General features: G+C 49.5%; 2 protein-coding genes across 2 annotated transcripts in view; both read right to left on the bottom strand.

Moving 5' to 3' along the window:
* The window catches only part of ACOT11 (acyl-CoA thioesterase 11), a 92,312-nt gene that overhangs the window by 25,392 nt on the left and 40,509 nt on the right, over nt 1-26,411 (bottom strand). Inside the window, exons 3-5 of the mRNA XM_078156658.1 lie at nt 25,675-25,744; nt 19,831-19,891; nt 18,095-18,193 (exon numbers count right to left, since the gene is read on the bottom strand). Coding sequence (XP_078012784.1) covers nt 18,095-18,193; nt 19,831-19,891; nt 25,675-25,744 — 230 coding nt within the window. The remainder of the gene's footprint in view (nt 1-18,094; nt 18,194-19,830; nt 19,892-25,674; nt 25,745-26,411) is intronic.
* Nucleotides 2,929-11,529, bottom strand: LOC144457867 (acyl-coenzyme A thioesterase 11-like). The gene is made up of 5 exons (XM_078156657.1): nt 11,397-11,529; nt 7,179-7,335; nt 4,600-4,719; nt 4,082-4,226; nt 2,929-3,112 (listed from the first exon to the last, which is right to left on the bottom strand). Exons 1-5 carry the CDS (start codon nt 11,455-11,457, stop codon nt 3,053-3,055), a joined length of 543 nt encoding a protein of 180 aa, XP_078012783.1. The 5' UTR covers nt 11,458-11,529; the 3' UTR covers nt 2,929-3,052.

The raw sequence follows: 26,411 nt of genomic DNA, 5'->3' as shown, positions 1-26,411 counted from the left end.
GTATTATGGAGTGCCTACTTCCTGTGCCCTCAGCCCAGTGCTGGGCCCCTTAGGGAGGGCAGGGGACAGAGAGACCCCTCCCCCCAACGCGGATAGCTTTGCTGGGGACGCAAGCAAGCCCATGAGACCGATGGGGACATGTACGAGACCAGACATGATCATGTTCTCAAGACGCAGGCTGGGGGGTGGAGGGTGGGCAGAACAAAGTGGCTGCCTTCTTCAAGGGCCGTGGAGGTCTAGCTTTAGAGCTGGGAGGCATCTTAGAGATCATTGACTCCAACCTCCTCCTTTGACAGATCAGGAAATTGAGACCCAGAGAAGGCAAAGAACTTGTTCAAGGTCACAGTTTAGTAAATAGTTGAATTGGAATTCAAAACCATGTCCTAAGTGCAAAAAAAAAAAAGTCCTCTGAATCTAATCCCATCACACCTTAGCACTGCCCATGTCCCAAGCCCAGAGGCCAGCTCTCAGTCTGGCTGACACTGACTCCTCTCCTCTCCTCCCCTCCCCTCCCCTCCCTCCCCTCCCCTCCCCTCCCCTCCCCTCCCTCCCCTCCCCTCCTCCCTCCCTCCCCTCCCCTCCCCTCCCCTCCCTCCCTTTCCTCCTTTCCCTTTCCTTTCCTTTCCTTTCCTTTCCTTTCCTTTCCTTTCCTTTCCTTTCTTTCCTTTCCTTCCTTTCCTTTCCTTTCCTTTCCTTCCTTTCTTTGTAATCAGGGTTAAGTGACTTGCCCAGGGTCACAAAGCTAGTAAGTGTCTGAGGCTGGATTTGAACTCAGGTCCTCCTGACTCAAGGACAGGTATGCCATTTAGCTGCCCTGAAGCTGATTTTTTTTTAAGGAACCCTGGAACGGCCACTCTTGTGCTGGGGAAAATGAGCACGTCACCTCCCCCACGAAGCCCTTATAACTCTACCCTCTCTCACTCTGAAGCTGGCTGGGGCTCTTCACTGGGCCACCTCTCATTCACAGCCTCCACACTCAGGCTTTCTTCACCACCATCTCCCCCCCCCCCCCAAACCTTGCACTCTGCTCTTGGGACCACCCCGGGGCTCTGATAGACCAGCTTGGGTCTTATCTCACCTGGAGCCAGGCCTCCACAAGTACTTTCTGGACATCTCCAGTCATGCCGCTAAGAAGCACCTACCTCTCCCTTTCATGGGTTGTCTTCCCCATTAGAATGGAAACTCCTTGAGGGCAGGGCCTGTCTTGTTTATATTTTAATCCTCAGAGTTTAGAAGCAGAGTCCGGCACCTAGCAGGCACTTAGTAAAAGCTTCATCTAACTGAGCCCATAGGACCCCAGACTCCTCTTCTGACCTTTAGCCTGTTCTGTTTGGTACCACAGTGATCTCTGGTGACGTCTGTCTGTCTGCTCGCCTGTGCACTATGGGGTCAGGAGGGGGCAAGGCCAGTGAGGCCCCGAAACCGTCCCACCTTCTAACATCCTCATTCAGTCATTCGTAGTTACAATCCTCACTTGTACCCATTCCCCATATCTATTCACTTGCCAAGTTCTGTCCAGTTTTTCCAGGCAACATTTTTCAAAGCTGTTTTCTCTTCCCTAGTGAGGTCACCCCCCTCGGTGAAGCCCTCATCAGCCCCTGCCTAGATCATCTCAATCATCTGCTCCAAGGTTTCCTGCTTCCCCTCTCTCCTCTTCTGCCCATCCCTGACCCAGCTGGCCACGTGATATTCCTACAGCATAGACCTCCCTCTATCTCTCTCCTCCTCAAGAATCTTCCATGGCTCCTTATTACTGCTAGGATCACATAGCAAATCCTCAGCTCGGCACATAAACCAAGCAGACCCAAGCCTGCTCATCTTTCCAGGCTCACTTCCTATTGTCCCCTTTCGGCACTCTACAATTCAAGTGAACCATTCCCTGGGCATGGCATGGCATCTTCCTCCTGTGCCCCATACCTGGCATTTTCCCTTTCCTAACCTCTGCCTGTTAGGACCTCCTGGCTTTCTTCAAGCCTCAGCTCAAGAGCCACCTCCTACATTCAGCCCTCCCTGATTTCACCTCCCCTGGTGTCAGTATTCTCTTTCTGCCATTTTTAAAAATTGAGTTTGTATTTCTTGATCTCTATGGGTGCTGTACCCTCCCCAGTAACACACAAGCTCTTGGAAGGCTGGGGTGCCTTCATGTGTCTTTGTATCCACCAGCACCCTGCACACAGTAGGTGCTTAATACAAATGCTTGTTGAACTGAATGAAATCACACAGGACCCTACCAAAGGGTGGACAAGCTGGGATGAGCATCCACGAAGGAGGACGTGCTCTTTCAAACCATTTGTTTTCAATGCAGTTTAACGTAGCTAAACACAGTTTGACTGACTGACTAATATAGTGCCCTGAAGCATTGAACAATTCACAGAAAAAGACCTAATGCCGGGAGAGGGAATTCCAACTCTTCCAGGCATGCCAGTAGCAAGCATGATTAAGCACCTACTATGTGCCGAGCACTGTGCTAGGCACTGGGGGCAGAGAGTCAAAGAAAGAAACCATCCCTACCCACTTATATTCCCTTGGGAAATCCTGACCCAGAAATTTACATTCTATTAAAGATGAGTAGCTAGAGATAAGAAATGCAGCTACATATGTACAGAAGAAAGAGCATATTAAACTATAGCCCTTGGCATTCACATAGTGCTTTAAGGTGCACAAAGTGCTTTACAGTCATTATCTTTTCTGATCTTCATGACAACCTGAGTGGTTAATACTGCTCATGTTATTAGCCCCATTTCGCAGATGAGGAAATTGAAGGGAGAAGGGGAGAAGGGACATTCCCAGGGGATGTGTGTAAGAGTTCTGTGGAGAATATGAAGGTAATCAGTGGGATGATGTTGATAAAGTCCCAAAAGCCCATCTTGGCCCAAGTCTCATGCCCTCAGCACCCAATAGCCAGGGCTCAAAGCCAACATAGTACCAGCTGAGTCTGGATACAGCTCCAGGGAGATGGTATGGAAGTAAGGGCTTGGGGATGGCGAGAAGGGGTTGTGGCCACCAAAGAGCAGCGGTTTGTAAAGCTTCTGTGCCCGCCTCCTGCCCTTACTCACCTGTCCAGTCTCATCTTCTTTCTAGCACTGGCCTCCCTATACCGACGCTCACCTTCCTGAAGTGGGGAGAAAAGCAGAGATAAGTCCTTGATGGGCAACCAGCTAGGCCCCAAGTGCCCAGGGAGAAGGGCAGGGACACCTTCAGGACACATGGGATGGGCCATGCTCAGGCAGGGCTGATTGGGTAGTAAAGGGCATGTCTTATCCCCTCACCCTGACAGGGGCCATAGCCTCTCTATCTCTGGCCTCCCACACTGACCCCCTGGCACCCAAATGAGGAAAGTAAGCCTCCCTCCTGAAATACCTTGGGGTGGGGGATAAAGGATGAATCTCCTTTCATTCTTATTGCCTCCTACCTTAGCTCACACTATTTCTCCCTCCCAAATCAGACAACAGATAGTAAAGAACTTTGCAGACTACAAATGACCCAGCCCACACCACCCAACGAGGACACAGCAAGCTATTGTTCCCAGCAGAGGGGATGGAGCCCCACCAAGCCATCCCCTCCCCCACCAAGCCATTTTCTCCTCCCCTAAGCCATCTGCTCCCCACCAAGCCACCCTCTCCCCCACCAAGCCACCCTCTCCCCCACCAAGCCACCCTCCCTCCCACCATGCCACCCTCCCCGCCACCAAGCCACCCTCCCCCCACCAAGCCATCCTCTCCCCCACCAAGCCATTCATTCCCTCACTAAGCCATTCACTCCCTCATCTTGCCCCCCTTGGAGCAGCCCTGTGTGGGAAAGATGACCAGAGATTCCTATGGTAGCCACAGAATGGAGGAGCCTTCACTGCCCCCGGGGGATTGACCCCACATGCTTGGTCTCATTCACAGGATACAGTCACCCTTGGCAGGACTTGGTTCAAGTGATAGGGTCTAGTACCCTGCTGCCTGGAGAATGTAAGCTCCACGAGCGGAGGGACAATTTGCTTTTTGGGGTCTTTCATTCTCCCAGTGCCTAGCCCAGTAGTAGGCACACAGGGAGAGCTTGATAAATGCTTCTCAGATTGAAGGGAATGATTCACCTTGCCTTGTGGCTGAATCCAAGGCAGGGTTATGGGCTGGTCATCTCCATCCAAGACCACAAAGGTCATGAAAGCACTGTTGAGGTGCCGCCGGCAAGACTCCATCTCCTGGCGGTAAGCTTCCACGCACACCCCGACCTCCATGCTGAAGAGACATGTCAGCCAGAAAGGCAAAGCCCTTCCCTCCCTCCTCAGCAGGCCCCAAGAAATCCCTCAACTGCCTGGCTTGTCACTAGAATTCCACCGGGAAACCTTCATATGCTATGGAAATGCTGGCTTCATTATTGTCACTATGTCGATAACCTCTAAAGTTCCTTTCGCTCAGCTCTGACATCCCCCATTTTCAAGCCCTCCCTCACTCTTAAAGCCTGGCTTGTCACAGTCTATGAATTTCTGTGGAGTCAGCTTTTACAGTTTTTCGTTTTCAGTTCATGGTTAATTTCTGCTCTCCCCTCCCCTCCCCGACATGTACGCATCCATCCCATCACACTCCTATCCCTTAACGGGTCCAGTCTCACCTGTTCTTGAAGGCATTGTTGACAATGGCCTTGAGCACCAGCCGGTCCCCAACCTGGGATGGGCCTCGAAAGTGGAACATCTCAATTGTCTTCAGGGTGGGATGGCCTTGGCACAGGCGGCTGAGATAGTGGGGGATAGGCATGCTAGCAAAGCCTGGCCAGATCTGACCCAACTGCCCAGCCCTGGGGTCTATCATATGCCCTCTGGGTATTTCCCCACTGGGTGGTTGGCTATGTCCCCCCCTAGCAGGGTGGGAGGTGGGGAGGTGGAGGGCAGGGAAGGTAGCAAAGGCTTGTGTAGGCACAGCAGGGAAGAGGAGGGAGCAACTGGGGTGAGGCTTGTCTGTTGGGGCCACTGGTTCCCAGTCCCCCTGGCCCAGCTCAGTCTTATCCCCATCTTTATTCCTGAGGTCAGGCTGTTTGTTCCATCTGCCTAAAATACCGAGCTCCATCCCAATCCTAAGCATCCTTCAAAGCCCAGCTCATGGGGATACAATATGGCACAGTGGAAAGAGTACTGGACCTGGAGTTGGGAAGACCTGTATTCAGATCCCACCTCAGACACTTACTAAGGGCAACTCACTTAACCTTTTTGTGCCTCAGTTTCCCCTTTTGAAAAATAAGAGGGTTGGAACTCAGTAAACTCTGAAGTCCCTTCTAGCTCCATAGCTAAAATCCTCTGATCATCCCAGCTCTCTGCTCTGAAGCTTTCCCCAACTACCCCATTCTCTCCCTCCACAGTCGACTCAGCAAGCATCTACTAGGCACCTACAATGTATAAGGCACTGGCTGGGGCACAGACACAAGGAATTGTACAGTTTGTGCCCTTGAGAAGCTTACATTCTCCAGGAGGAACATGATGCAGTGAAGAGGGCTAGATTTGGGGTGTAAGGAACTGGCTTTGACTCTCAGGACACCGGTGTGATCCTGAGCAAATCACTTCATGGCCCTGGGACTCGGTTTAATGATCCATAAAATGAGGGGGTTGGGCTCATTTCCCCCAACTCACTCATCAACGTGAGATGGAGTGCTCGTCGTTCCTCCTGGCCACTTGCATGTTCTCACTGTGTACCTATCGCTCAATAACCTCTCCTCCTTTGATGTTCATGTAATTCCTATCTACCACCCAATCACAATCCTGGTAGCTATTGCCTACAGACACCCCCCCCCAAGAAACTCCCCTTCCTTCCTCAGTGAGTTCCGTGCCTGGCTCACAATATTTTTCTTCTCTCCAATTCCTCCTCTTATCTAGGGGACTTCGACATCCATATTGATACTCCTTCAAACATCCTAAACTTCCACTTCCTCAACTTACTCACTTCCCATGATCTACTCCTCCACTCTACTTCAATCATACACAAAGATGGTCATGCACTTGACCTTACCATCACCCATAGATGCACCACTTCCACGTTCAAGAATTCCCAAATCCCCTTATCTGGCCATGATCTTTTGGCTTTCCACCTCTCCCTCTGCCTTCCCTTACCAGACCTTCTCTCCATCGACACCATGACCTCCAGTCCCTCAACCACACAATTCTCCTCCAGACCATCTCCACCAGAGGTCCTTCCAGACCCCTTTCTCCTCTTTTCCCCATCTTGACCCCGTCCTCTTCTCTAGAGTTCTTGACTCCTTTTCTCACATCACCCATTGTGTCTTGCCAAGCCTCAGCCTTGGATCACACCCACCATCTTCTACCTTTGCTCCTAGCCATGTGTTGCCAAAAGAAATTGGAGAAAATCACAAAAATCATGCTGATAAATTAATGTTCCATAACCTCAAATGGGCCCTCATTGCTGCTGGGCAAGCCTTTTACATCTCCTTAATTAACTTGTTATCCCACCCATTGTGGATTTGTAAACCTTTTAATCTCTCCTCAAGCTTCCCATAGTCCCCTTCTGCCCACCTTCTCAGTAGAGAACTTTGCTTCGTATTTCTCTGAAAAAACTGAAGTCATTTGAAAAGCGCTCCCTCCTCTCATCCCCCAAATGCCTTCTGCCACTATCTCTTCCTTCTTCTGTCTCAGATGAAGAGGTAGCCCTTCTCCTTGCCAAGGCAAACCCCTCTGCCTGTACAAGTAATCCCATTCCAGCCTGTCTCCAGCAGAGTGCCCCCTTTATCATCCCTATTCACTCCCTTATCTGCAATCTCTCCCTGTCTACTGGTTTCTTCCCTACTGCCTACAAATATGCCCATGTCGCCCCTTATCCTCAAAAAGCTCACACTTCATCCTTCCATCCCTGCTTCCTATATCTCTCCTCCCTTTTGTGGCTGAACTTCAGAAAGATAGTCACAACAGGTGCTTCAACTTTCTTTCCTTTCTTTTTAAATCTCTGCAGTCCGGTTTCCTACCTCTTCATTCAAGCGAAACTACTCTCTCCAAAGATACTAGCGAGCTCTTAATTGTCAAATCCAATGGAGAGGGTGATCACACATCATGTCAAGGTTCAACTAGACAAGTTCTGTCCTATAATCCAATATTAGAGTGGAGGCCATAGGGCAGGGAAGCCCTCTAGCTAATCATGGCACCCAGAAAAGATTGGGGAGAAGTAGAGAAGGGTTATTCAGCTAGGCCTCACCTGGCTGCGATGGTGGCCACATTCTCCATCCAAGCCATGATTTGGCCACCAAAGGTGTTGCCCTGGTGGTTGGCATGGGGGGGCAGGACCAACTCCACACTCTCCACTCGGGTCTTCTCAGCGGGCACCATCCTGTTACAGTCTCTGCTCTCCAGATCTGACATGGGACATGGGATGTGGCTGAGGGCTTGCTGGTAAGCAGGAGGCTGCCCTATAGGATCCTGGCTAGCTTAATGGACATGTGAACATGATACACAGCTATTTGTTTTCTGTCTTTTTATTCCTAGTGCCTAGCACAGTGCCTGGCATCCAGCAGGCACTTAATGAATGCTCGCTGAGTTGCGTTGACTCAGTCAGACCGTATCTAGAGTGATCAGATCTGGGCAGCACATTTTAGGAAGGACATCTGTAATCTGGAGAGTGCCCAGAGGGAGACAACCTGGACAGTGAAGGGCCTTGAGCCTTCTGAGTCTTTGGAGGATTGTTTACAGGAACTGGACGTGTTTAGGCTGGAAAAGAGAATACTCTGGGAATAGGACTGATGTGTTTGAATATTTGAAGAACTGACGCATGGAACAGGGATCACACCTGTTCCGTTGGCCCCACAGGGCAGAACCAGGAGCACAAGGTAGAAATTACAAAGAGGGAAACTGAGGCTTGATGTCAGGAGAAGCTTCCTAACCATGTCAGTTGCCCCAAAGTGGGATGAGCTGCCTGGAGAGGAAGTGGATTCTTCCTCACTGAAGGTCTTGAAACAAGGGCTGCGTCAGAACAGGATGGCAATTTTGGCTCCTTGGTCTGTGATTCCATGACCTTCTACCCACCAATCACTAACCGTTTATTAAGTTCCTACTATGTGCCAGTCGTTGTGTTAAGCCTTTGGTGTACAAAGACAAAACCCTGCCCTCCGTGGCCCAACACAAATGCATTTTCCTCCCTGGCCATGAATGACCTTTCTCCCTTGGACCCCAGAGGGCACTCTATCCACATCTGTCTAATGCACATGTCTTAGGTTAGTGTCTGTTTTGTCCGCCTCCTCCAGGCTCCATGAGAACAAGAACTGAGCTTTATCTGCACTCAGAGCCTCTCCCAGGACTTGTTGACATCATGGTCAGTTCCGGGGCCAGCCCATCTCCCATTCTATTGGATGACAGGCTAATGCTTTGCTTCCTTCGAGTCAACTTTGAACCACTAGGGAGTCACTTAGATTTGTGTAAAGTGCTTGGAAACCTTGGAGCACAATATAAATGGTCACTATTGCTATAATGATTCTGTCCGGAAAGATGTTAGACTAAATACTCATGGTAATTAATGGCATTATTAATTAATAAACATTATCATAATGATAAATCACATTTCTATAGCATTTGAAGGTTGAGAAATCATTTTCCTCTCAACAACTCCATAAAGTAGGTAGTGCCCTGTTGTACAGATGAGGAAACTGAGGCTCAGAGAGTAGAAAAGAGTTGCCCAGGGGTACATAGCTGTGAGTAATGGAGCCAAGATTTGAACTCAGGCTCTCCAGTCTCCAAACCCAGCACTCTTTCTTTCTTTCTTTTTTTTTTTTTTGGCTGGGCAATGGGGTTAAGTGACTTGCCCAGAGTCACACAGCTAGTACGTGTTATGTGTCTGAGGTTGGATTTGAACTCAGGTCCTTCTGAATCCAGGGCCAGTGATCTATCCACTGTGCCACCTAGCTGCACCCCCTCAGCACTCTTTCGCTACCCCAAATATGACTGACCATTAAGGTCCCTTGCTCTACAATCCCCTCAGGCTCTGAGATTCTATGAGCTTCAAAGATATCTCCAGTTTTCCCTTAAAAACTCATACGTCGTTGGGGCAGCTGGGTGGCATAGTGGATAGAGCACTGTCCCTGGAGTCAGGAGGATCTGACTTCAAATCCGGCTTCAGACACTTAATAGCTGTGTGACTGCAGGCAAGTCACTTAACCTTGTTTGCCTCAGTTTCTCATCTGTCAAATGAGCTGGAGAAGGAAATGGCAAACCACTTCAGTGTTTTTGACAAGAAAGCCCCCCAAAACAGGCACAAAGACTTGGATGTGGCTGAAAAGACTGGACAACAGCATTTCCTGACTCCAGACCTGGTGCATTTCACCACCTAAGTGGTACCCTGGGTTTGGAGAACAAGGCCATACAACACTTCCTCTGGGTCTCTCATGCTTTTTATAGACTAATCACATCCCCTCTTAGCTTCTGAGCTTCCCTGTTGTTCTTAAATCTGTCTATAATTAGTGGCTCCAACAGACCCAAGTCAAGAGATAACCAAAAGCACTGGATATGAATAAACTCTTCTGAATTCTCCCCAGGGCATGGGAATATAATGGTGCCCATAATGTGCCAACAACCCACAAGTAGGGAGGTACAGTGGAAAGAGCACAGAGTCTGGAATCAGAGGTCCTGGGTTCAAATCCAGCCTCTAATCATCACTACCTATGTGACCTTGGTCCAGTCACTTGGACCTCATCTGGAAAATAAGAGGGTTAGATTAGGCCTCTGAAGTCCCCTCCAGCCTCAGATCTAGAAGTTAGGATCTGATGACCTAGGTTCAAATCTTACCTTTGATGCTTATCACCTGTGTGACTGTGGATAAGTCACTTCTCTGATCCTCAGATCAGAGGTTCTTGACTATAAAATGACGGGGTTGGATGATCATCAAAGTTTCTTCCATTTGAGGGAGGTCCCTCTGAAGGACCTCCAACCTTGTATGTCTAGAATGCTTAGAAAATGTGGAGTTGACTAGAGAGACTGATGCAGATACACAGATAACTTACTTATTGAACGACTTCCATCTTAAGAAAAAATACACAAAATATGGAAGTGAAGTCAGGTAACAGAGAATAGACATAACAGCATTGCTCAGTCCAGTAAAAATAGCATCAGGAATGCTAATGTTTAGAGTGAGCTGAGACTGGTGGGGGAATCTAAGGTCAACAAAAGCGAGCTTTAGAACTACAACTGAGGGAGAGAAGAAGGTCATAGATGGGATCGGCCCTTTGCTTGGGGTGGATAAGATGACAAAAAGTGACAACAAAATGCTCGGAGCTCAATCCCTATTTTGCTTTTATATTCTTCACTGAAGAGAATGATCTTTAGATTGAAAAGGACACAAGAGAAGTTGGCTGATGCTCAAGACAAGCAAAGAGCCAGCAAGAACTCCTCGGTGCAATCAGGTCACGAGGCCCAGATGAACTACATGCATTCCTAGTCACTGACTGAATGGGCCTGTTAGCACTGTGCCTGTCACCGATCTTTGGGAGGTCAACAAGAACAGGAATGATCCTACCGGGTTGGAGAAGGGCAGATATTATCCTAATTTTCTGGCAGGGGGCAAAAGCTATCAACTACAGGTCTGTGAGTTTGGTTTCTACTCGAGACACAATCCTAGAACATATCATGAAAAAGATGGTGAGAGAACATTTACAAAAAGAAGCAATGATCACCAAGAGCCAAGACAGCTTCATCAAGAACACATATGCCAGGCTAGCCCAATTTCCTTTTCTGCCAGGGTTAGTGACCCATAGATCAGGGAAATCATACAGATCTAGTTCATTGAGATTTTAGCAAAGCATCTAACCACGTCTCTCACGGGCAACATAAAAAGGCTATTCCAGAGGACCAGTGATGAAGGCAATGGTCTCAAGATGCAGAACGAGACGTATTTTGGACACAGCTTATGTAAGAATTTGTTTAGTTTAACTATGCATACTTGTTACAAAGGTTTGGGGGTTTTTCTTAAATTTTTTTTAAATGGAAACATCCATGTACCAGATAGTTATTGAGTTGCTGCAGCATGAAAACTGAAAGAGAACTCAGGTCACATAGCATAACCCTTCATTTTACAGAAAAGTAAACTGAGGTCCAGAGTGGGCAGACTTGCTCTAATTGTTCCATTGTTTACAGCAAACCAAAAAGGAGTGGTCAGAGAGGTCAGAGGGAAATGTGGGGAAGGATGCAAAGGCCCACTTTGTTCTGGCCACTGGGGCCAAGCTGATTAATCCCTTTTCCACAAGGATTTTCAAATTCCTGATGACTCTTATGTGCCCCCTGAGTCTTCTCTCCTCTGGGTTATCTCCCATTTTACCTGGCATGGTTTTCAGTCTTCTCACCACCCTAGTAGCCCTTCTCTGGACGTCAATCCCATTTCTTTCTACCCACCCCATGGTCTGCTCCCACACTGGGTCCTGCAAGGACATCTCACCATCTTGAATGACGCTTTTGGCCAGTAGGTCCTGGATGGTTTCTGTGTACACCAGCCTCATACCTTCGACGCTCTGCTGCCACGCTGTACTCCACCTTTTCCTCCTCTGTCAGCGGCGAGATCTGTTTTAGCTTTACCTGCCATCCAGAATGGGAAAGAAGTAGCAAGGGCAAAAAGAGAGTGAAATCAACAGGAAGTGCATCTATTTATATCATGACATGACCCTGCATTGGCAGGAGACAGGGTGCAGTGAAGAAGAAGGCTCATTCTTGGGCCACAACCTTGGACAGCTCCACAGCATCTTTCTTCCTAAAGATCTCTCCACTACTGGTCTTTAAGACCCTGCATCCTTCCCCTTATTCCTCCTTGACCTCTCTGACCAAACACCCTACACTAGACTTAAGAGAAAGAGACAAGTTCCATTCATTCTCTTCTTCCTCTCCTCGAAAGTGCAGAATGGAATTCTCTATCTGGGACTTCCCATGATAATGGAGAAAGGCATTTTGCCACACACCCCTTGCACCTCCCTCTGCACTTTCAGCAACAGGTTTACACACAGAAGCCAAAGCATGTGCTGCCTAAGGAGCCCTCTCTTGGCCTCTTTGTTTTTGTATTTCTTTTCCTAATCACAGGTGATCAAATAGTGATCCTGAGATAGACGTTTCTAGCCTTCAAGGAGATTTCATGAGTCAGAAGCCTGAGTCCCTCAGTCAGGTGCTACTATAAACACTTTCTGGAGAAAATGGACAATGACAGGAGGAGAAACCCGAGCCCTGTCCTGGTTCCCCAGAAGACAGTGACCATGAGGGAGTGGTTTGAACAATATAGAGTTGAAGTAAAGGTGAAATGGTGATTCTACAGCCCCATTAAATGGCCCACATTTAAACGTTTTAAGTGTCAACTCCTGGGAAGGTCCAGTAGGAGTTACTGGTTACCAGATTAAGTTTTGAGTCTTTGTCAGTGCGTACTTACTAATCTTTAGTGTACTAAGCATTTCTTTCTCAGTGCAGGAAGTAATACCTGCTTGACATGGAGTACTTTCTATACCCTTTTGGGAAATACCGGATATGAGTCAAATCTAAGGTTTCAGTGATTTTCCACAAGGCTCTGAGGAGGGAGCATAAAGAACCAAAGAGCATGAAAAAGCAATCCGCCCCCTCTTTTAAATGTCAGGCTCCCTCAGGAGTGGACCAGGACTATACGTATTCCCCTTAGTGAGAGAAGACAAGTGGTCCAGGCCCCCTGGGCTCGACAGTGATATCTGTTATTACATATGGCAATATGTGGTCACCCCCACTCCCACGGAATGTCAGCTTCCTGAGGGCATTTCTAAATTTGTAATCCCAATGCCTAGTGCTTAGTAGGCACTTGAGGAATATTGATTGATTGATTGATTTTAGTTCTAAATCTTATAGTCCAACAGATCCCCGCACATACTGGGCACACAATAAATTTGGCAGGACTTTGCTGCTAGGGTTATGGATGCTAAGGCATCTTATTGCTCTCAGGTCACTATCATTGCTATATATGTCTATAATATATCATAGACTATAACATTATAATATATGATATAGTATATTATAGACTATGATATTAATTCTTCTCTAAGGTAAGACCTAGCTCCTTCCCCTAGTCTCAACCAGTTTACCAGGGGCTCAGGCTGAAATCAAGCAATAAGCATTTATTGAGCACCCACCACAGTGGTGCAGTGGATAGAGCACCGGGCTGGGACCCAGGAAGACTCATCTTTCTGAATTCAAATGTGGCCTCGGACACCTTCTAGCTGGATGACCCTGGGCAAGTCACTTCACTCTGTCTGCCTCAGTTTCCTCATCTGTAAAATAAGCGAGAGAAGGAAATGGCAAACCACTCCGTATCTCTGCAAGAAAACCCCAGATGGGGTCACAAAGAGTTGGACGTGACTGAAAACAACCGAACAACACCACCTTACATGTCAAGCACTGTGCTAGATACAAAGATCAGAAAACAAAGAAAGAAACATGTTCTACCCTCAGAGAGCTTCCATTCTCTAAGAGGAGGCAGCATGCAGGTACCTAAGTAAAGAGGGCAGCTGGTCTTTGACCTGGCTCATGGGTGTTGAGTGAGGCAATCACAGAAAGGAAGGACTCCTCACAGAGGTAATGAAGTAGTAATATGTTTAAGAGGCACTAAACTAATTACAAAGCTGTTTTAACCCCCAGAGTCCCCTTACAAAGTATGGCAAAGTTTCTTTGATTGAACTGGAAGGGAAACTTGAGGTTTGTTGGCTGAAGATTGGCCCTGCCCCTAGAGGTGTTTAAATAGCTACGGTGGCCATTCCCTAGAGTCCATGATGCAGCTTAAGAGAGTCAGGTTCAGGCCAAAAGCAGGCCTATTGTGGAGTGGACCCTGTAATGGCAACAAAGCATAGCAGTGGTAGGGAAGGGTTTTGTTTGTTTGTTTTTTACCTCTTCACCTTCACTAGCTGTCATATCGAGTAACAGAGATGCTCAACCAGCAGTCAGACAACTAGCGTGTATTAAGTACCTACTGCACACTGGGCACTGTGCTAAGCACTGGGGATATAAAGAAAGGCGAAAACTTGCCCTGCTCTCAAAGTCTAATGTTGGAGATAACAAACAAGCAAGTCTTTACCAAAAAGCTGTAGATGGGATAAATTGGAGCGATAAACCAAAGGAGGGCACCAGCACTAAGGAGGATTAGCAAAGGGGGAATCTGGATCAGGAAAACTTTCTGGGACTTGAAAGAAGCCAGGGAAGCCAGGAGGTAGAGATGAGGAGAGAGATAGCTCCAGCATGGAGGACAGCAAAAAAATGATCAGTGAGGAAATGAAATGTCAAAGAATAGCAAGAGTCCCAGTCATCAGATTGGCCATTAGTACATGTAGGGGGACAGAGAGTAAGGTGCATGAAGATTGGAAAGTTAGGAAGGTGCCGAGTCAGGAAGGCTTGGAAAACCAAGCAGAAAGTGTTATATTTGATCAGGAAGTGAGAGGGAGCCACTGGAGTTTATTGAATTGACAGGGGTGGTCAGACCCATCAGTCAGCAAACATTTATTAAGCACCTACCACATGCCAGGCACTATACTAAGCAATGGGGGTACAAAAAAAAAAGGTAAAAGACAGCATCCATTCTCAAAGAGCTCACAGTATTACAGGAGACACAATATGTCAATAACTGTGTACAAACCAGCTATCTACAGGGATAAAGTGGAGACAATCACCAGAGGAAAGGCACTGCAATTAAGGAGGACCTGGAAAGCCTTCCTGTAGAAGACAGGATTTAGCTGGATCTTCATGGAAGCCAGAAAGCAAAGATGAGGAGGGAGAATTCCAGGCAGGGGGACAGCCAGTGAAAATCCCGAGCCTGGAAGAACATCTTGTTCAGGAACATCAAAGATTAGTCTCACTGGATCACAGGGTCCAAGAAGTGGGAAGATGCACAGAAGGTATAAGACTAAAAAGGTGGGTCAAGGGTATGGGACCAGGTTATGAAGCACTCTGAATGCAACAGATGATTTTATATTTGATATTGGAAGTGATGGGAGCGAGGGGAGTTGATTGAATGTACAGTGAGGGGAGGTGTACATGATCAGACCTGTACTTTAGGGTAATCAATTTGACAGCTGCGTGTTAAATGCATTGGAGTGGGGTGGGAGATTTATGATGGGATACAGCTAGCAAGTTATTGCAATAGTCCAGTTATGAGGGGATGAGAACCCACACCAAGGTGGTAGCAGGGCCTGAGGAGAGAAGGGGGCATATAGAAGAGAAGTTCTACATATAAAAATTACAGGATTCAACAGTGACCAGATATAGGGGTAGGTGAGAAAGATGATGATTGGAAGCAACACTGAGTTGGGAGCCTAAGTGTGGGAGGATGGCAGACTCTCACAGTAACGGAATAGTTAGGGAGAAGGAAGGTTGGGTTGAGTGAGTTCAGTTTTGAACGTGTTGAGTTTAAGGTGTCTCTGGTTCAGCATATCTAAAAGGTAATTAGGAGGTCGGGAGAGAGTGAGGACCTGACAAGGATCTAAGAGCATCTGCAGAGATCATTGAAACGTGGGAACTGATGAGATCACCAGGTGAAGTAGGAGAAGAGAAAAGTGCAGGGTGGAGTTTGGGACCTCCACTGTTATCTGGTCTGACCTGGAGGAAGATCCAGCAAAGGAGACTGAGAAGGAGCAGTCAGCGAGGGAGAGGAGAACCGAGAAAGAGAGAGAGAGACAGAGAGACAGAGAAGAGAGAGAGAGACAGGAAGGAGAGAAGAGAGACAGAGAGAGAGAGAAGAGAGAGAGAGAGAGAGAGAGAAAGAGAGAGAGAGAACAGAGAGACAGAGAGAGAGAGACAGAGAGAGAGACAGAGAGACAGAGAGACAGAGAGAGAAAGTGTCCTGAAAACTGGAGTCAGAACAACAAGAAGTTTGCTAGACTATGGTACACTCTTCCTTAAAGAAAGACTAGCAAGCTAGAACCTCCTCTGGTCTCATCCAGTCTGCCAGGGGCTCTGCTGAACCAACAAGGTTTTTGTAAGTCCCTGCTCTGTTCCTGGTGTTACTAAGCTTGGAGGAGTTCAAAGACCAAAATGAAATAATCGCTGCCCTCAGGAGCTAATATTGTATAAGGGAAGAAAACCCTGGGCAAGTCACTTAGCTTTCTTACGCCTCTGTTTCCTCATCTGTAAAATGGAGGCAATATTACCTGCCTCACAGGGTTGTTGTAAGGATCAAATGAGATAATATATGTAAAGCATTTTGCAAACCTGAAAGCTCTGTGTAAATGCCAGCTATTATTATTATCATCAGCAAGTTGAAGGTAGTGATTATAATAATAGTATAGTTTATGGCATTGTGGTTCTAACTGGATGCTTCCCCCAGGAATGATTAGCTAAACCAGAGATTATAGTTTAATTATCCAGGCAATTATGTTCCTTACCTATGCTATGTTATTTCCTCCTACTCATCTGCTTAGCCCCAGCCAGCCCAGGCTCCTGGCCATCCCTGAATTCAAGTATGTTTGCCCCTGCTCCATCCCCTTTTCTACAAAAGTCTGTGCTTAAAATGCCTTCCCTCAACTCCCCACCAATTGAAATCATGCAAGGTACAGCTCAGGAGTTGCCTCTGCCAGGTTGCTTTCCATGAATGCTGACCACTCCTGTCCCCTGCCTGGTTCCTCGGGCTCAGAGGAACAGTGAGTCACACGACTGGACGGGATTGCAAATAATAATGACACTAAGGTTTGCATTTTACAAAGCACTTTACAAATGTTATCTCATTTTATCCTCACAACTACCCTAGGATGGAGGTGTTATTATTATCCTCAACTATAGATGAGGAAACAGAGGCAAACAGAGGTTAAGTGACTTGCCCTGGGCCACTCAGCTAGTAAGTGTCTGAGGCAGGATTAGAACTCAAGTCTTCCTGACTCCAGGCCCAATGCTCTATTTAGTGTATCACCCAGCTACCTCAACATCCATTAGAGGATTTAGTTACTGTGGCACATTGAGAAAATCAATTCCTTATCTCTGTTTTCTCTCTAAAATGAGGAGAATTGGACCAGATGGCCCCTTTGGGAGGAAAGAGAGTTTCATTCACTGTATCTGCATCCTCAGCACCTAGGACAGTGCCCGGTACAAGGGAAGGGGCTGAATAAATGAGTGAGTGATTGATTGAGAGCAAGAGCCTTCAGGGGTCATCTGGCTCAGCCTATACCTGAAAAGCAAACTACTACAACACACTATTTTTTTTTTAGGATAGGCAATGGGGTTAAGTGACTTGCCCAGGGTCACACAGCTAGTAAGTGTTATGTGTCTGAGGCTGGATTTGAACTCAGGTCCTCCTGAATCCAAGGCCAGTGCTCTATCCACTGTGCCACCTAGCTGCCCCTACAACACACTATTAAGAGATCACCCTGCCTCTGCTTGAGGGTCCTCCAGGTATAGGGGAGTACACTAACTGGGGAAGCAGCCTATCCTGTCCTGGGACAACTGTAACTGTCAGGAATTGTTTCCTGATGTCAAGTCTCCATGCCTTCTTTGCTGTTTTCTGTTCCTGGTTCTGCTCTGTGGGACCACAGAGGATAAATCTAATCCCGCTTCCACTTACTAGCACTTCAAATAAGGGAAGACGGCTGTCAGCTCTCATGTCCCTCTCCCTACCCTCCTCACCCCAGTCTTCTCTTTTCTAGCTTCTTCCTCCAATCCTCATACAGTAGAAGTTTAAGTAAGGTAGAAAGCATTCCAGTTTCTGGAAGCACAAGGCCTGGGTACAAATTCCACCTCTGACTTTTTTTTAGCTGTTATCACCTTGGGAAGGTTGTTTAATCTTCCCAGGATGGCAGTTTCCTCATCTATAAAATGAGGGATTAGACCAGATGATCTCTGAGCTCCCTCCTATCCCCAGCCCAGTCTCACATCTAGGACCCTTTGATCCCTGAACACACTCTATACACATTCCAGGGTCCTGTGAGTCCTACAACTATGCCAGCCCGCCTGGTTTGGCCCTATTTCATTCCATGGACATTTGCTATACTCTGCTAGGACCACAAGCCCTTGGCTGCCCTCCCTGCCCCAGGGGAGCTGAGCCTCCTGCTGGCCCAGGCCCCTCAGCCTACAAAGGTGACCCACAGCTACAGGGAAACCCTGAAATGGGAGAGCTGGCCACTGGCTGGTTTGGAATGGTGATAGCAGCCCTCTCCTTACCTTGGAAGAGTCTCGCTGGGCCACAAATGTGGCCAGAGCTTTGCACACACTCCACTGCTTCTCAGTGCAAGGGTCCTCTGAGGTAACCTGGATGCCCACCTAGACGGGTAAAGAGGTCCAGGTTTGAGGAAGTTCAGCAGGGGGTGCTTGGGGCCCCCAGCAGCCTCCCTGGGGGCTCCTGAAGCCCTGATTCTTCGTGTGCTGGCCATGTATGAATCTATTTGTCCAGGCCCGGCTGATGAGAAGTCATCCCTTCAACTTTGGAAGGCAGGGCTGAAAAGCCCAGTCTAGATTCTGAAGGCGCATGGGACACTAGGGCCTGAGGGCTCAGAGGAAGCTGCGGCTGCAAAGAGGAGGCCAAAGGGAGAAGTTGGGAGACCAGTCTAAGAGGCAATGGGGGCCTCCCCACCATCCTGAAAGGTGGCTGGAATTTGGCCTTCTAGTATTTCTGAGCTTATCCTGCCCAGAGACCCAACTCTGCCAGGTGGAGCTTGGCCCAACCCGATAGAGAGGGAGAGTCCACTGGGTCGTGGCAGGGGTCAGAATACTGATGATGAATTTGGGGGAGATTGGTGATTTGCAAGAATTCCCAGTGAGGAAACTCCTCCTACCAATGCAGATTGCCACCTGCCTCTACTACTCAGTCATACAGAGTTGTCTGAGGCCAGGGGAAACATTAATCTTCTTCAATATTTCAAGAAGGCTCCATTTCTGATTGCTTTGGAATAACAGATCACAAAACTTCCTGGCTTTAGAAAATGATCTTTGATAGTTGTTTTTGTCTACCCTGTACTGGCCAAGCTCCTGGAGGTGAACATGAGCACCCAGGGAAGGCTGGAGCCTGGAGCCCCCCAGAGCCGCACCCAGGGCGCACTGGACGTGGGTCAGGAGAGGCTTGTCCAAGGTCACTCCGGCTGGTTAAGATGCAGAGACTGGAACCCAGAACACCTGACCCCAGTCCGGTGCCCTGCTTACTGCACCACACTGCCTGAATACTCAGACACCCCCGAGGGCAAAGACCTGGGCCTCGGGGAATCAGATTCTAGTCCCAGCTCGGGGATCTTGTGTAATCCATTTCCCTTCTCTGGGCCTCAGTTTCCTCATCAGCAAAGTAGGAATAAAGAGTCCATAGATTACTTTTCCCCATCCACCCAACAGGTTTTGTAAATCCCCAGAACATTATAGAAACATGAGCCGTCATTAATGCTGGGCAAGAATGACGGGAGACCAGGAGGAGGCAAGAACCAAGGGTGATCAGCGGGAAGGACTCATCCTAGTCAGGGGATTTGCTGGAACTTGGGGTGCTGGGACTAGGGCAGCGAGCCAAAAACCATGCAGCCCCAGATGGTGCCTCAGGGGCCCAACCCCTCACCATACACACCTGCCCCCCAGCCTCCAACCCTCCCCCATAGACACCTCACCCTCCCTCTGCCTCAGTCCCCCCAAACACACCTCACCCAACCCCAGCCTCCAACCCCAGCCACCTATACACACCTCATCCCCCTAGGGTCCATCCTCCCATATATACCTGCCCCCCCAGCCTCCAATCCCTCCTCCCTACACACCTTGTCCCTCTCCCCATACACACCTGCCCCCCAGCCTCTAACCCCTCCCCCATACACACCTCATCCCCTAGGGTCCATCCCCCATACACAGTTGCCCCCCCAGCCTCCAATCCCTCCCCTATAACACCTCACACACACCCCCCAGCCTTCAACCTCTCCCCCCATACACACCTCCATGCTGGAGTTGAAGGCCCGGTTCACCTTGGCTTTTATGTTGACCACTTGTCCAGTTCTGGGGAAAGAACAAGAAGTGTAACGCTGACCCAAGAGGCCCAGGTTCCAGTCCTGGCTGGGCTGCTTCCTCCCTGCTAGACTATAGGTGACTAGTCAGCAGTTTCCTGATCTATGAAATGATGGAGTGAGATGATCTCCAAGCACCTTCCAGCTCTTCCTGTGACACTAAGTTATCCAGGAGGAAAGGAGAGAAGGGGAAGAGAAGAATGGAGGAGCCCAGCGGTCCCTGGGCAGAAGGGGCTACCTGGGACATCTCTCAGGTTGGGCTTTAGGCCACATCCTCCTCTGCCCTCCCCTAACTCCCAAGCCTGGTTCCACCCCCCAGGGCCTAATCTCCCTTCCTTCTGACCATCCATCTGTCAGGTCCTTCAGGACCAGGCAGGATCCTGTGTCCAAGCCTAAGGTCACCAATGCTTTCAGAAGGTTCTTACCTGGCACACCCAGGCCCTCATCTGGCCATTGGTGCTACCTCTCCGGGGGTCTGGCAGCTCGTGGACTGGCCCTCTACTCACGCTGACTGACTGTCACTGAGAGAACATCAGAGCTGGAGGATTCACCCCCACATGGCCATTGGGAAGAAGGGGCTAGAGAAGGCCAAGGTCAAGGAGGGGGGTGGAGGGAAAGCCGTGGGGTGGAGGCTGGCCACATTGGCTTTGAAGCCTGCCCTGCTCAGGGTCCCGTGGACCCCGAGGAGCAGCAGGTAAAGCGAGGGAGTGTGCTGGGTGTGGAGGCAAGGGGCCCATGCCTGAAGGCCACCTGTGGCATTTACTGACCACAGACAAGCTGTCTGACCCCTCTGAGCCTCAGTCTCCTCATCTGTAAAATGAGGGCATTGGACCAGATGTCCTCTGAGTTTCCCCCCAACTTCAAAGCTATCATCTTATGATGAAGGTAAATTGGGGTGCAGGCCAGGTAAGAGGCAGATTACTAAGGACAAAAAGTGCGCTGACCCTGGATTCAAGAGAGGCCTGGGTTCAAATCCAACCTCTTTCACCTTCCTAAGTGAGTGCCCAAAGGCATGTCATGAAATCTCTCTCAGCCTCAGTTTCCCTATCTGGAAAATGGGGATAAGAATCCCTCTAGTACCTACCACCCAGCATTGTCATGAAGATCAAATAAGATACTGTACATATAAAGTGCTTTATAAACCTTAAGGTGCATCATAAACTGTCAGCTGTTATTATGATAAGAGAAGAAGGAATGAAGGAAGTAAAGAGAGAAAAAGGAAGAGTGGGAATGAGGAAGGAAGGGAGGGAGGGAGGGAGGAAGGAAGGGAGGAAAGAAGGAAGAAAGGAAGGGAGGGAGGAAGGAAGAGAGGAAGGAAGGAAGGGAGGGAGGGAGGGAGGAAGGAAGGAAGGAAGGAAGGAAGGAAGGAAGGAAGGAAGGAAGGAAGGAGGGAGGGAGGAAGGAAGGGAGGAGGGAGGAAGGAAGGGAGGAAAGAAGGAAGGAAAGAAGGGAGGGAGGGAGGAAGGAAGGGAGGGAGGGAGGAAGGAAGGGAGGGAGGGAGGAAGGAAGGGAGGGAAGGAGAAAGGAAGGAAGGAAGAAGGAAGGAAGGGAAGAAGGAAGGGAGGAAGGAAGGAAGGAAGGAAGGAAGGAAGGAAGGAAGGAAGGAAGGAAGGAAGGAAGGAAGTGAGAGAGGAAAGAAGGAAGGAAGGAAGGAAGGAGGAAGAAGGAAGGAAGGAAGGAAGGAAGGAAGGAAGGAAGGAAGGAAGGAAGGGAGGGAGGGAGGAAGAAAAAAAGGAGGAAGGGGGGAGGAAGGAAGTGCTCAAAGACTGTGCTAAGAAGACCATCATGAGCTCTAATATCCTCAGGCCCGTCCCTACTATGATGTCACATGGGCCATTGTATTATATTTGAAAGAGCTCTTGCTTTGGAGTCAGAAGATCTGGTTCAAATCCACACAGGTCCCTTACCACCGGTGTGCCCTTGGGAGGTCACTGCCTTCGTAGACCACGGGGTCTTTCTTCCTCAGTAAGGGGAGCTGGCCTAGATCAGGCTGAGCAAACGTCAGGTGGGCTACTCTCAGGCCACACAGAAGCAGAGGACAGGCCCAATGTGGCTGTGGGCCGTAGGGTCAGCCCCTTACTTACGATGTGTGGGGAATGGTGATGCTTTTTTCAGCCATCCTGATAACTTGCTGTGTGGGGCAAATTCTTTAACCTTTCTATGTCTTAGTCTTTTAAGGGGAAAAAAGATCTTGGAGACACAATGCTAATTCTTTCCTTGGAGAATTTAAATGATGGTGAAATACCCTGAAAAATTTAAAAAAAAACCAGTTGGTACCTAGTAAAAAGCTTCCCAAGCTGTGTGACTCACGGGGGCAGGAGAAAGCAGCAAGCCTGGTTCCTTGCACACCTCAATCTGAGGACCAGTAGGTGAGTCAATATTAAATCCCTACTATGTGCCAGGCACTGTGCTAAGGGCCGGGGTTACAAGAAGAGGCAAAAGACAGTTCCTGCCCTCAAGGAGCTAACAATCTAGTGTAGGAGCAAACATGCAAACAAATATGGACAACCAAGCTACAGACAGGATAAAAAGGAAATAATGAACAAAGGGAAGGCCCTGGAATTAAGAGGGCTTGAGGAAGGCTTCCTGGGCTTTTAGTGGGAACTTAAAGGAAGCCAGGGAAGGCAGGAGGCAGAGATGGGGAGGGAGGGCCTTCCAGGCAGGGGGCACAGCCAGAGGAAATGCCTGGAGTCTAGAGATGAATGTTTTGAGTGTGGAACAGCCAGGAGGCCAGTGTCACTGAATTGAAGAGTACGTGTTCGGGGAGCGAGGCATACAGAGACTGGAAAGGTAGGAGGGGCTGGGGTTTTGAGGGGCTTTGAATGCCAAACAGAGTATTTTGTAATTGATCGTGGAGGTGACTGAAAGCCAATGGAGTTTCCCCAAAACGGCCAGTGTGTGTGAAGCTGAGGCAGGGCCCTGAGATGGGCCTCCCTTCATTTCTCCCAGAAGCCTGCTCTTCTCTCCCAAAGGCATGGGGTTTCCTCCACTCCTCTCCCTGACTCCTGCAGCCAGAGTTTCCCACAATCCTCCGCCCATTGTCCTTGGGGAAGTCAGGGGTCTCCTGCCTGCTCCCACCCCAATTACAGGAACTGCCAAGACTCTTTGTGTGTGTGCATGCAGGCAAACAGGTGTGTGCCCATAGATTTGGCCTCCCTGGCTAGAGGTATACAGAGAGGCCCTCTCCAGGTCTGAGATGCTAGGACTCTATGTGGTCTGCCTGGAAAAGAGACATTTAACTCTACAGTGAAAGTGGAGCTCGAGGACACTGGTTCAAATGTCAGTTCTGTAGCTGACTGCCTGATGAAAAGACAGGGTTGCCTGGATGCTCCCTAACGTCACCCCTCATCATCTCTGACCCCGTTCCCCATCCTCTGGGCCTCTGCAGCCTTGCCCAGCTGCAGTCCCTCCCCTTGGTTCCCCCCACCAAAGTCACTTTTTCCCTGGACACAGACCTGGTCAAGACCTCCGCCATGGCCTCGGCCCCAGTGAGGGCTGACAGCCGCAGCCTTGGCCTATCTCAGCCGTACCTCTCCCTGGGCACGAGCCAGCCCGGATGCCTGGGAATGCTCTGCCCTACTCCTGGCCTTGTCGACTCATCCATCCATCGCCCCCCACTCAGGGCCTCCCAGGGGCAGCAGTAGACACTCTCACTCCCGCTATGCCCGTGTTGCAGCCCGCGGGGCATAAACAAGCTCTCTCTCTCTCACTCTCTCTCTCTCACACACGCACACACATGCACACACACACGCACACGCGCACACACACACACTCACAGCCCCGGGCACGGGGCCAGCAAACTCCTTGCCCGGATGTGTCAGAAGCCCTCCAAGGCGTGGGCACCCGCCAGCATCCTGCAGAGGTGCCATCCAATCGAGACAGGAGGGAACGAGCCTCCCTTGGCAGGGAGATTCCTCAGGCGAGCCAGGCCCTGCCTCCACGCACTAGCAGAACAGTCTCCTTCCATGTGGCTGCTACAACACCCCACCCACACCCCCCGTGCACCAAGCCTGGCACATCCCGTTTCAGGAGGGCCACAGCGGGGTAGAGCTTCCCTGCACCCAGCCCCTCAGTGCCCTCTCAGGACAAAGAGCCCAGCCCCTGCCCAGACGTACCCTGACTCCTCTATGGCATCCCAGACTACTGACCACTTGAACCCCTCAAGAGCTCCTTGAGGACAGAGACTGTCCTGCTTACTTATATTTGTAAGCCCAACACTTAGCACAGAGAAAGAGCTGAATAAATGTGTCATCCGTCTCTCTGCCCATCCTCAGCCAGAGAGGCTACCCACTCCATTGTGACCCAATGTGTCCATCAGGAAGCTGAAATCAATACCCGTATACCTTCCATCCACAATGCCTGGTGCTGCCTTCTGGGGGCCAAGCAGAATAAATGTAACCCCTCTTCTACAACACAGTCCTTTGAATGCTTGAAGGCAATGATTATGTCCTTCCAAAGACTTTTCTTGGGGGCAGCTGGGTGGCGCAGTGGATAGAGCACCTGCCTGGAGTCAGGAGGACCTGAATTCAAATCCAGCCTCAGATACTTACTAGCTGTGTGACCCTGGGTAAGTAACTTCATTCTGTTTGCCTCTGTTTCCTCATCTGTAAAATGAGCTGGAGGAGGAAATGGCAAACCACTCCAGTATCTCTGCCAAGCAAACCCAAGTTGGGTCACAGAGAGTCAGACACAACTGAAAAATGACTAAACGACAAGGACTTGTCTGCTCCAGGCTAAACACTCCCAGTTCCTTCCACCCATCCATACAGGACATTCCTTCCAGTCCTCCACAGGGCATAGTCAGATTCCTTTCTATGGCCTCGAACCCTGCACCAAAGCTCAGGCTGTTTTCTCTTCTGTAAAACTGTGCCCCTGAGGCCCTTTGGCCACTTTTGAGAGAAGTGATTTGCCAAGGCCTGGAGCCCAGAGTCAAGCAGAGGCCTGTCCCGGTCCCTGGACTAATCCCATGTGACCATGTATAGGTCACTTCCATTCTCTGCCTCAGTTTCCTCACCTGATCCAGGTGATAACTCACTCACAGAGGCCTGGTAAGAAAAAAAATCACTTTGAACACTTTAAATCTCTGGCAATTGAGTGATTGTATTCCCCAAGAAGCCCTTTCCCCCACCCCCTTCTTAGTCAAGCTCAGGGTTGTCAAAGAACCACGGAATCTCAGCACCAAGAGGGCCTCGGAGGACGACCGGTGTGAGCAGACAGTGGCCACCCAGCCTCCCCTCAGTGATAAACGACAGGAAGCCCACCATCACAGCACAACCGGTCACCCCCTTGTCATACAACCCTCCTTGTCTGAAAGTCTATCCAGAGCTGGAAGGGACCCCAAAGGCCATTGCGTTCAACCTCCCCACTTTACAGATGAGGAAACTGAGGCCCAGAGACAGAAGAAACAGGTAGTAGGCATCAGAGTGGAATTTGAACCCAGGTCTTGTGGCTTCAGAATCAGGCTTCTTTCCCCCATACTCAGCTGCCTCCCTAAAAGGCCGCTTGCCCTAACTCTGCCTTTTGAGGCAAAGAAGAGCAAGCCTGCTTCTCCATGGCGGCCTTCAGACACTTAAAGGTCACGCTCACATTGTATTCACCCAAGCCTTCTCTTCTCTAAAGCTAAATGCCCCCAACTCCAATCAAGCCTCATATGACATGACTTGGAAGTTGGGTAAGGGCTGGGGACACTGGGCGATCCATGCTAGGTTGGAACAGGGGAGGGGGCTCAGCCCCAAATGGGGAAGGGAACTGAGAGCAGACGAGGTGGTCACTCACCTAATGGTGTGCTCAAAATAGATGTCATCCACCGAGGCCGTTACGCATGGGCAGCCTGCGTGTTTCTCGGCTAAACACAAAGAAAGAGAAAGGGGCATGTGCCTCCAAAGTCACCCAATGCTCTACCCCCACCAGAATCAAAGGCATCTAGACTGGACAGGTCCACCCTTACCTGAACAAGAATCCACAGACCTCATGACCACATGTCACCCAGGTGGTCACTCAGCCTCAGGGTAAAGACCTCATGACCACGTGCCACTTAGACAGTCACCCAGCCTAGGGTAAAGACCTCACGACTCCTGGGGCAGGCCATGCCAAGCTGAGATATCGCTTCATGTATGGAACCTAAAGCTTCTTCTGGGAGGCTTCTGCCAGTGGTCCTGGCTCCAGTCTAGGCCATCCAGGTAACTCTGGCTCTTTCTCTCCCCCTCCCCCCAGACTTCATGATTTTCGGTGCCCTCATCATCCTGGTCGCCCTCCTCTGGACACCCTGACCATGTGGCATGTCCTCAGTCTCTCTGCCTGAAGACTTCCTGGGAGGAGGACCCACCCCCTCCCAGGGCAGCTCATTCCACTTTAGGATAACCCTAATGATGGGTAAATTTGTCCTGACATCCTGCCTAAATCTACCCCCCACCCCACCCCGCAGCTCCTGGCTCTGCTCTCTGAGGCCAAGACAGTCCCTCTTCCCCATGGTGGCCCCTGGGACCAGAATGAGGCTTTTGCCTTTAAGAACA

This window comes from Phascolarctos cinereus, unplaced genomic scaffold, assembly GCF_003287225.1.
Source record: "Phascolarctos cinereus isolate Bilbo 61053 unplaced genomic scaffold, phaCin_HiC Scaffold_5;HRSCAF=322, whole genome shotgun sequence".
NCBI lineage: Eukaryota > Metazoa > Chordata > Mammalia > Diprotodontia > Phascolarctidae > Phascolarctos > Phascolarctos cinereus.
Note: the sequence above shows the minus strand (reverse complement) of the source record. Positions and strands in the feature narration are given on the sequence as shown.

Excerpts from the sequence above, each read along its gene's own strand:
- LOC144457867 (XM_078156657.1), bottom strand. The coding sequence starts at position 11,457 with ATGAGGCTGGTGTACACAGAAACCATCCAGGACCTACTGGCCAAAAGC. Across the intron at positions 7,336-11,396 it reads CAAAAGCGTCATTCAAGATG|ATCTGGAGAGCAGAGACTGT; the intron begins GTGAGATGTCCT and ends GTCCCATGTCAG. Across the intron at positions 4,227-4,599 it reads AACAATGCCTTCAAGAACAG|CATGGAGGTCGGGGTGTGCG; the intron begins GTGAGACTGGAC and ends ATGTCTCTTCAG.